Source organism: Cryptotermes secundus, unplaced genomic scaffold, assembly GCF_002891405.2.
Source record: "Cryptotermes secundus unplaced genomic scaffold, Csec_1.0 scaffold299, whole genome shotgun sequence".
Taxonomy (NCBI): domain Eukaryota; kingdom Metazoa; phylum Arthropoda; class Insecta; order Blattodea; family Kalotermitidae; genus Cryptotermes; species Cryptotermes secundus.
The window spans coordinates 153230-164672 of NW_019739215.1; the positions used below are offsets into that span (position 1 = coordinate 153230).

The following is an 11443-nucleotide window of genomic DNA, read 5'->3' on the forward strand; positions in this document are numbered from 1 at the left end:
GCGTTTCTGTGATGGTAAACGAGCATACGCTGGACATCCGAAAATTTTTATATAGGAGAGATCAATCTTTTCTCCTGTCCCTATTTCTTCAGGCAATTGATTCTTTAGTTTCTTGTGAGGTGATATGTTTAAAAGATATACGGCTGTTTGAGCTGCTTTGGCCCATTTAGATTTATCGGAGCTTGGCAGTGCCTCTTCATATGTGACTGGTTCTGACTCCTCATCTTTATGCATGACTGAGTAGGTAACAAAATCTGGAAATTCTTTCTGTTTCCTGTTTCGAAGTGGATATCTTCTTTCTTCCAAGTTTCCTTGTAATTGTTCTAAACCGTCTGGCTCTAATGGAACTTCGTTTCCTTCAGCATGTCGTTTAATTTTGAAGACCCATTTTGATTTCACTACTGGCTTATTTGATGGTCTATCCACTATTTACCATGCTTCATTTGTTTGGAAAGCTTCTAGCTCCTGTTTAATAGCTTCTTTCCATTTATTTTCATTACACCTATGATCAGATCCTTCTTTATTTTCATCAGTATTATGAACTGATTTAGAAGACTGATTGCTCTTAAATTTTTGCCTATGCTGATTGTTATGATTCTTATTGTTCGCCTTATCCTTATCTTTGGACAAGATGATAACATTTTTGCATTAGTAGGATGTAACTGCTAGCATGAAGGATGAGGCAAGGATGGGTTTCAAATTCAGATTTTTAGTAGAAAGCTACTTCTTATGTTTAAATTTGTCTTCATAGTGATATCTGACACAGACAAGAATTATCCATGGAACCAAGCTTTTCCTGAACAGTCATGGCTGTATAATGGGATCTCCAGCTAAATTTATGTAACACGTCTGTTTCATCTTAGCCGAGGTTTTGTTTCAAAATTCAGTATGGGACAGTAGATGTGTTCAGTGCTATGAAGAGAGGGCTGGAAAAGCATAGTCGGTACAGTGACTGGCTACGGGCTGGAAGATTGAGAGGTGAGAGTTTGAGTCCTGGTGGGGTCAAGAATTTTCTCTTCTCCACATCATCGAGAACGGCTCTGGGGTCCACTCAGCCTCCTATCCAGTGGGTACTGGGGGCTCTTTCACCGGGGTATAGAGGTCGGGGGCATGACACCACTCACCTCCAACTAGTGCTGAGGTCATGAAAAATGTGGATCTGTACATTAACTCCCTGACATGTCTTCATGGCATAGTGCTTAATTAGTAAGCACAGGGACACCTTTACCTTTATCTTCAGCGCTATAGAGAACTTCTCTATTGTATTTAAATAGCAAAATGAAAAGTGCATAAATGTAAATGGAAACTTGTTATTAAAATATCAGTCTACAAATTTTGCACAGAGGTGGTGTCATTACTGTAACACTGTTGGACAGTTGTTGCATTTGTAGGCACTTGGTTGAGAAACTCTACATCATACATGACTTGTTGAATACGTAGTTTTGCTAGAGCTTTCTTTTGTGGACTGAACCTTCTTAATGATGCAGCCACACTGAGGCAAAATAATTCATCTTCATCTGGACTCTGGTTTTGAGGTTCTGGAGGATCAGCACGAAGGCTGCAATGTTGTGTATCCTCGCTGGATTCATCCTGCTGAAAATAAATATTGTTTGTTTTTATTATTTTTCCAGGTGTAGTTAAAGATACAATTATAATTTTATTTATAAACAAAATAATCGTTGTAAGATTTGAGGTTTTCACGGCGGTGACTATGAAGAAAGCCATCTTCTGGAATGTGGCGCCGTGTAGGAATTGTGTTAACCGATGTTTCGGAGGAACGTATCGCCTCCATCTTCAGGATAGAAGACAGTCATTATTTCATTCAGAAATGTGAGAAACAAATACTGGAGGAAAACAGAGGTTTAAATTATAATTTTATTTACAAACAAAATAATTATTATTTCATTCAGAAATGTGAGAAACAAATACTGGAGGATTATTTGCAAACAATATAATCATTATTTCATTCAGAAATGTGAGAAACAAATACTGGAGGAAAACAGTGATTTAAGGGATGGTGAATTGTGGACAACATCTAAGTGATGCTACTGAACAGTTCTGTTGCCCAAGAAGTATGAATGCTAATACAGAAAAGAACCTAGTGAAACTGCAGTATGAGCTTATTCCTATTCCACATATTTGTGATGCTCATACTGAAAACTTGGTATTATTCTGAATAATTTCTGATTCTTGAGGAGAGCTCTGGGTTAAATCTACAATCAGGATGCCATCTGAAGTCATTTTTAAAAATCTTAGTAATCCTTAAATATGTTTATGGAGATGTGGGAAATTTCAGTTATAGTCCCACTTGGATTTCTTGGTTGTGGAGCTGGTGGCTGTACTTCCATGGAGTTTAAAAATTTCACATGATTGGTTTCTCTGTTGTGCATGCTTTATTATAGATTTTCATAACATTATATTTCAGCATCCTCTTGCATTGAGGTATTTTGTCTTGCTTTCTGTCTATAATGCAACAATATTAATTTAACATTAATTCACACTTAATTCGCTAAATGTTTGTTAGATGTTTAAAATGTCGTTAAAATTATTAAAATGTATGTACATTCAATGTTCATGCTACATGTTTCAGCTGCATAGAGCCATCTTCAGAGAACACATTTTTTAAAGGAGTCTACTACACTGTGCACTTGGTCAAATAGTATTCATTAAGGCACATTGCTGTTAATAATTTTTTTAATTCTGATGTTGGATGGTTTTATAGGATGATTTTTTACCTATATATATATATATATATATATATATATATATTGTGGCTATTTTTATGTCCAGTTGGGTGTAGTCCTCTCTTAGTTGTGTGTACCTAATGTTGCTTTGTGTTCCATCTGTTAAGACTTCTGTGATATGTTAAGCAGCAATGGAGAAATTCACATTTCTGCACTTTTTTTTTGTCGGCAGCAATTTGTTTAAGGCAGTAATTTGTTACTTGTCATTGAATATATACTAATATAAAATATGATATTCTTACCTGTTGCGTGGTCTGATCTAATAAACTTTTCAATCGAGAGGTGGGAGGGCCATCATCACTATAACCACCATTTCCATCATCTGGGTCTTGTTTAATTCTTGTGGTTTCAATATCCATCCCACTTGCAAAATATTTAGGTGTTTCACTGTTGGTTGTTGGATGAAGTGCATGGGAAGGGGATGCTTCAGGCGTTTCAATTGCCACATTTACCCGTTCTGGAGATGGATGTGGTACGATTGGCTGCATAGTTTGTTGAATATATTCAGCCCTGACTTTTGCACTCATCTTTCTGGTGTACACATCTCTGCAATTTAGAGTAAGGAATAAGTGTGTGTGCACATGTATGTACACACATTTCTTGTCATAATAAAATTGTCAAATTTCCAATCAGAACATTTAGGTATGGACTTAGCATATGAACATACTGAATTTATAACATGCTTAGCACTGGTACATTTGTTCCAGCTCAGGAGTCTACTACTACTACTACTACTACTACTACTATTACTATGACCACCCAACCCCTACTTTATGTTGGTAGTTTTGTTCTAACTTGGGGCAAATTATCAAAAAGCTAAAATCATTACAGTGCTAAATAATAATAATTATATGTATAAGGAAAATGATTTATGGACAGTGTGATGTTTGGGTCTGGCCCTTTTTGAAATGTTAAATTCTTATCTTGTTTATAAATTTGACTATTGTATGGTTAGAGACTCAACAGTTAAGTTTATCCTTTTGTCACTATGGAATGGCCCATCCTTAGGACGCAGGAGAAGAACTGTGACCACATTACGTGAGCATTCATTGGGAGCACTGAACATAGGGGTGTTCCTCCAGCTGGGGGGGGTGAGGTTGGGCAGGTTGGCTTACAACTCCTCACCATGAAAAGCAGCATGATATGAAATATTATATAGGAACTTGGTCTTTGATGAATTCTTTGGAAAGACCCATGCAGCAGTAAATAGACATGATATTTGTATCTGGAAGTATCAGGAGTCTATAGATCAGATTAATTGAAAGCAGTAAAGGGGGAAATAGCGCAGTATGAGTTAGATTTAGTGGGAATACGAGTCAGATAATAAGTGGATGCACTAAACACACGATTTTTACTGCTTTCTACAGAAAGGGCAGTGTTAGTTGACCTTTGCTTACAGATCAACTTTTTCATACCTAAGGTAGTCGCATTAGCAGTTAAGAAGATGAAGTTAGTAATGGGGTGTCTAATATATACGAGTATATAAATGTAACTGTTTTGTCAATTTCCTGTTTCCCACCACAGACCTGATAGAGAACACAAGATTATGAAACTGATTGCATAACCTTGTTAGCATGTACAGTAGCCATGGCTGTTAAGGCAACACTCCAGTACTGCAGTACAGTTTCAGAATACAGTTTGTATCATCATTCCCAGCCCCCCCCCCCCCCTTTTTAGTAAACTTAAACTTTTCTTAATTTGAGTGCTATTTCTTCGAAGTTTTAACTACTTGTGATAACTAACAAAGAAAGAAACATCTTAAATGACAGCTCTTGTGAGGAAATAGAGCATGTATGTGATCTATTTCATAACTAACATACAAATTTTGTTTAGAGATTTCAGTGCAAAAGTAGGGAGAGAAGATATTTTCAAACAAACAAGAAGGAGAGTGTGATAAACAGATTATAGAAGTAAAGTCTGCCCCACTGAAAAACCTAATTATTAGAGTACAAGGTTCCCATACTGTAACATTCACATATACAGCTGGACTTCTGATGGAAAGACTTAAGTTGATAATATTAGTGATCTGGAATGTACTGCTGTGTAGAATGGTAGATGTTCACTGACATTTTAGAGAAACATACTTCCATCTTCAGGGCTGAAGAATAAGCCAAGCATGTAGCCAACAAGAAGTTCAGGACTTTTCTTCCCATGTAATTCTTGCATACTACTTGCTTGATTTTTGATCCTGAAGATGGAGGTAGATATTCACTGACATTTTGAAGGAATATACTCTCTTCATCTTAGGGACAAGCATGTAGCCAGTATGAAGCTTCCTAGCATTTCACTAGTTTCTTTCTCAAATTGCTCATAACAACCCAAATAATCAGTGGTGGCAGTGCCATCTGTTATTGTGATATCATATAGCACTTTCAAGAAAGACTGTCAGATGGTTCAATATGTGGCTTTACAGCAAATTCCAGCATGCCCATCTACTCAAGGTCTGTATAAGATTTCACGGCGGTGACTATGAAGAAAGCAGTCTTCTGGGATTTGGCACCGTGTATATGTGGTGTTAACTGACGTTTCGGAGGAACGTATCGCCTCCATCTTCAGATTTCTTATATTTTTTCTTCTACCCTGAAGATGGAGGCGATACGTTCCTCCGAAACGTCAGTTAACACCACATATACACGGTGCCAAATCCCAGAAGACTGCTTTCTTCATAGTCACCGCCGTGAAATCTTNAGGTCTTATCACCATTACATTTATGTTTTATATATATTAAATCTAGGCTTGCCATGGCAAAAGCTGCATTTAGCAAGAAGAAGAATCTTTTTACCAGCAAATTGGACTTAAATTTGAGAAAGAAACTAGTGAAATGCTACATTTGGAGCATTGCTTTGTATGGGGCTGAAACTTGGACACTTAGGGCAGGAGATCAGAAACATCTGGAAAGCTTCGAAATGTGGTGTTGGAGAAGGATGGAGAAGATCAGTTGGACCGATTATATGAGAAATGAAGAAGTGTTATTTAGAGTCAGTGAGCAGAGGAATATCCTACACGAAATAAGAAAACGGAAGGCTAATTGGATTGGTCATATCTTAACGCGGTAACTGCCTTCTAAAAGAAGTTATTGAAGGAAAGATAGAGGGGCAGATAGAAGTGACCAGAAGATGAGGAAGAAGACGTAAGAAGATGCTGGATGACCTTGGGGACAGAAGAGGATATTCTCATTCGAAGGAGAAAGTTCTAGATCGCATTAAGTGGAGGAACTGTTTTGGAAGAGACTGTGGACCTGTCATCTTGACAGATTACAGATGAATGAATGAATGTAGAGATTGCTTTTATCTCATAATACCAATATATACACACACACATACACATTTCAAATGCTTATCTTGTTTCCTAATGTTTTGTTTTCAGCCAGGGATTCATCCCCTTTATTCAGTATTTTCTGATATGACACATTTTGCTTAATGCTATCTGAATTCTTCTTTAAAGATATATAGTGCAATAATCTCCTATCTTGTGGAAATCACTAGGCCACTCAGGTGGATGAGATGAGATGAACTTTCCTCCTGTCCAGTTAGTATGTGAAAATTTGGACTCAGGCAGAACTTGAAAATGCATGAGTGTATATGCATTACCTAGTTTTTCTTCATTTTGCCCCAATAAATAATTCAAGAAAGTATATGTGCTGTAAGAAAATTAAGCAGATTTTCAGATGTTACTGTTCCACATAGAACAATTATTCATACAACTGTAAATAAATAAAGACACATGTTACTAGATAAGAAGGTGAACAGAATCAAAATGCCAAGTGTTCACTGAAAAGTTGGATGAACTCAGTGCTAGGCTTGAACATTCTCCTGAAATTCCTGAAGCTCCTTTGTACAGGAGAGAGGGGGTTTCAAGTATGCACTACTTCTGAAAAGGAACTTCAACATGTAAATGTGATATTTTGGAAAAAGTGCCAGAAATGCATACATAATTAACAGGAAGCAGTTGTGGCCTCTGCTGTGATCTGGTTATTCTTCTGTACATCTGCTTGAAGTTTGAGCCTCAGTGGCAAAGTTGTGTGGGAAGTGTTGGGCTCTTCCACCTGGGTGGCTTAGCATTTTGTGGCATGCTCTGAGCTCGTTGGTAGCACTGTAGCAGCTTTCCCACTGTAGAATCAACATAAATAAGAGAGGATACTTCTCTGGTACAATGTCACTGGCAGATTAACTGCTATTTTAGACTCCAGATCATTACTTCACAGAAGTTTGATAAGGTCTGAAACATTCTGATGAATCAGAAAGTGTGACAAGTCATCAGATCTAAACAGCATATTAACACAGTATGTATTCTAATGAAGTATGGAATGAATTGTGTCTTGTAACTGACCTCATTTACCTTATCTCAGTTTCTGATTGTTCCTCCTGAAATACTCACACCACTCAAACTGCAACTCTGTTACATAAAACATGGACTGTCTAGAAATATGGATTTATGTAACTACTGTAAGGTTGGCCGGGGCATGCGGTAGCATAGTTGGTTGAGGAGCTATGCTACAAGCCGGTAAGGCGCGGGTTCAAGTCCCGATGAGGTCATTGGATTTTTTTTAAATTGACCTAATCCTTCCAGCAGCACTATGGCCCTGGGGTCGAATCAGCCTCTAACAGAAATGAGTACCAGGAATATTCTTGGTGGTAAAGGGCAGCCAGCACATAAGGCTGACAACCTTACTGCCATCTTTGAGCTGATTGTCTGGATAATGTGGGACCCTCAACGTCTCACAACCCTATGAGCCTTCACGGCCTCTTGCAGGAATAGCTTTACTTTACTTACTTACTTACTGTAAGGTTGGCCAAGCAGGCTGGCACAGTGGTAATACTGACTTATACAAGAGGTGTGTTTAAATGAAACCCATTCCGGCAGTTAGCGAATACAAGTGGGCACATGGCTGCGTGCATGACACACCAGTTGACTACAAGCTATGCAACAGAATGTGTGCATTAGAACTAGTGGGAACAGTATGACATGGTTAAATGTCAGTGTTCAAGATGCAAAATCTGTCCAGTGAACTGTTGATGCTTGCCTTCAAGGATCCTGACATCACCATCAATGCACAGTGTTAATGTAGAACCCTCCAAGACCTTTGTATTGCCATGAGGAGAAAACTTCCCAGTGTGTCAGCTTATGAGGGATGACCTCATGTTGCATGACTGTGCCTTCCCCATGTGGTCTGTAGTGTCCTGGACAAGCTATGTTCCACATGCTGGACCATCACCCATCAGCTTGGACCTGTCATCTGTAACTGCCATGTGCTCCCCCCCCCCCAAGAAGGTGATAAAGGACCATAGATTCACATCAGATAAAGATGTCAAGGTTGTGGCAGTACAGTTGATTCAATAGCAACCCAAGAAATTCTTCATAGAGGGAATTCATCAGCTGATGCATCAGTGGTGTGTGTCCTCAACATCTATGGGGGCTATTTTTAATGGTCTCGACTCCGCCCAGAATAATTCTAAAAACAGTTTTTGTTGAACAGGCCTCATATGTTTGAGGTGCCTGGTTTGAATCTTGGCTGATTACTGACTATTCTGACTGAAAGTAGGCCAGAAGTGGCTGCGGTACAAGGGACTTAGTCCCACCCCACTAGCAATAAAAAAAAAAAGAAAACCAATTCTGACTGAAACGTGGTATTTCACAGTCCCTCCATTTGATGCTGGAATAACAATTTAAAACATACTATGCTTTCTACGGATTCCTCTAGCTTGAGCTTTCACACATCTCACTTAACACTAAATAAACTCAGTAGTTAATACAAGAGACATGAACAATATTAGGATGTATAGTTATTTCTAATGTAGATGATCTTAATTCATAACAGCTGGAATTACCACAGTAACAGTGTAATGTTCAACATGACTGAATCACTTGACAGTTTGCTTCTTGGCCCAACATGGTGAACACTTTCAAAACAATTCAAGAAACTAACTCAACCCATGTACATTTATTAGATATGCATTCACATACTTTCTGTGATTTATGAAATCCCACAAGAAGGACATATCATCTAACAGAGGCCATGGATCTCTGGATCTGTATGAGGCTTCACCATCCAGTACTAAACGTTTCTTTTCTCTTACAAACTTGTCACGTAAGCATCGCCACCTGTTTTTCGCATCAAGAGCTGTAATGAATACATAAAGTTATACAGTTATTTTGTGATATTGATCCCATCACTGCCACTATTAGAAGAAATAGCAGGTATTGGTGTTGTAATATAGTATGGACCTCAAAATTTGGTCACCATTTTGGTACACCCTCTGAATGCATTACAGCATATGCCAGAGCAGTTACAAAAAAGGCTGCGGGTTGTTTTTCCATAATGCAGCAACGTTATGATATATCAGTCTAAAACACTTTTTTTTTCTTGAACTGGATTATATCAGAAGTAGTGTAATTTGTATTGAGATTGCAGTGTGAAATCACATAAACATGATCAGGGATTAACAGGTCTACTTTAATATCTCTCTGATAAGAAAACTGTGGATGCAAAGTAGAATATTACATGCTGTGTTATTCTCACCGCTCACTTCTTTGGGTTCTGTTCGGTAATTTGTAGAGCTGAGTTCCTATCCCGGGTCTTATACGGGTCTGGCTCGGACAGGGCAGGAAGAACCCTTCACTACAATTACACACCTCTTTAGACCGTTGCACTTAGTAGTCCTTTAATCCCTTCCAGCTTTCTGAATACAACTGAATTTATTAATACATTTAATTTGGACTTTACTTATACTACTTTACGGAAGGGCCGTAGTTGTAAATTTTGTGTCCGACTTTGCCGAAAGTTGTGTCAAGACTCCTCGAGGTGGAATCCCTCTCTCTGAATTCTGAGGTCCACGAACCCCAGACTCCAAGAGAAATCCACTCCTCCACTTCTGCCATTGGTTAAGTTTTCAAACTAGGATGTTCCCTAAATTTTGAATTCCCAATCATGTTGCTCTGCTATGTGATTCTGGCAGATGCTGACCTGACGCTAAGGTTGACAGCCCCTTGATGCATTACGATCAGGGTGTGAGGCTCCGGCCGTCCCACTTCTAAGTTATCGCTGTCCCAAGCTGTCAGCTCTCATTTTCTCAAAGCCTTTCCGACTTTGCTGGAACTGCCAGAATTCTAGGAAATTACCAGATGTTACTTCCTGTCCACATAGCAAAACTTGAAGAGCTGGCTATCTGCCGGATCTCTTTGTTTGTAATTTTGTAATCTTAACTTAATACAAATTTAATTTACACACAACAGTCCTCCAGTCAGAATGAACGGTTACATTATATAACACTAGTGAAGTGCTGGTGCACTGGAGAGGTGAAATTTTTCACATGGTTAGGGAACTTCTATTTCCAGTTCTCATCATTTTTCAGCTTACAAATGCATTTAGTTACTTAGGACATAAGGGTTGTCTATCCATGATTAAACTTGGTAAAATCTCAATAGCAAAAAAAGAATTCCTTGTGTTCCATTGTCCTGAATTTAGCCTTGAAATTATCTCCTCATTATTCCATCTCCAAGAGCCAATCAGAGAATGCAAAGAAGTGACATGGGAAACAAATATGGATGTCAGTGAAAGAAAGCCTGAATGATCACCAGAAAATTGAAGATTTTGGCTGGTAAGTACATTGCCTTTTATTAATTACATTAATTCCCTTTATTTCTTTAAGATTAAAAATCATGGCTTGAAATGTCACACTTGTGTGTGGGATGGACCTCATGTTAATTGGTTGGGACATACAACTACGCTAATGCAGCACCCTTGTGTTCTGTCTTAACATTTGTTAGGTCATGATGTGTGTTGTGTTCTGTATATATTTAAAAGTTATAAGATTTTAATTTCCCCTCCCCCTTCTCTTATTTCATGTGTGTTCTTTCCTTTTGCAGTTTTGAAGAGATTGGAGAATGGATAATTGGGAAGAGAGATGAATGGAATAAGGACATTTCGAGAATGGCACCAGAGAGAATTATAAGAACTGTAAGAGACAACCCTCCTACAGCTAGATGAAGTGACATTCTGGAAACAACAGGCTAATAGCATAACTTGAAAGAGGAGGAGGAGGAGGAGAAGAAGAAGAATAAGAAGTAGAAGAGGATCCCGCATGAAACCCATCGCCTGATAACAGTGAGCAGTTCTGTGATAAACATGAGTCCTCAGCAATAGAAGTTGAAAGATTTCCCCACTGTAAATCTCTGGCTGAAGAAATATGATCCCTTAGGTGGCATGTGTGATGAAGCTGAGGAAGTTGCTGTTGCAGATATTGAAGTTAGCCAATTGTGGCACACTTTTCCAGTAATATGTAGTATATTTAATACAAGGAAGAGGTATATCCCCCTCCTTAATCAATACAATCTTAATGTGTTTCTTTATAGACAAGAACCAGTGCAGCTCAAAAAAAGAAAGCAAGATCCTGCCTGTTTGGAAAAAAAAATTAGAAAATGGAATTAAGACAGGAGTGGAGCACAATAATGAAAATGGGTATCTACATATGGCAAGGACTGTAAGAGAAGGAAGAGATTGTGAAAGAGGCTTAAAATATGAATGCGAATAAAAGGTTCCAGCAAGTAACAAATTTGAACTGGAGGAGTTCTGGTGATTATAAGATAACAAGAACCATACATTTTTATTCAAAATATTGTGACGTGTTGCGCTATGCAGTACACCCCTCCCCCCCCCCCCCCCCCCCGCCCGTACGCACAGCACCGTCGCGGGCTCGTCA

General features: G+C 38.5%; 2 protein-coding genes across 8 annotated transcripts in view; one reads left to right on the forward strand and one right to left on the reverse strand.

Moving 5' to 3' along the window:
• LOC111871695 overlaps window positions 1-11443 on the forward strand; it is a 68184-nt gene that overhangs the window by 24992 nt on the left and 31749 nt on the right. The gene's annotated exons all lie outside the window — the stretch shown is intronic.
• LOC111871697 (transcription factor Adf-1) overlaps window positions 1022-11443 on the reverse strand; it is a 17088-nt gene continuing 6666 nt past the window's right edge. Inside the window, exons 2-4 of one of the 2 annotated variants that reach the window (XM_023864963.2) lie at window positions 8709-8865; window positions 2987-3290; window positions 1022-1590 (exon numbers count right to left, since the gene is read on the reverse strand). In XM_023864963.2, coding sequence (XP_023720731.1) covers window positions 1327-1590; window positions 2987-3290; window positions 8709-8865 — 725 coding nt within the window. In that variant the 3' untranslated portion in view covers window positions 1022-1326. Of the gene's footprint in view, window positions 1594-2986; window positions 3291-8708; window positions 8866-11443 lie in introns of both variants that reach the window. The other variant, XM_023864962.2, reaches the window with a different exon arrangement.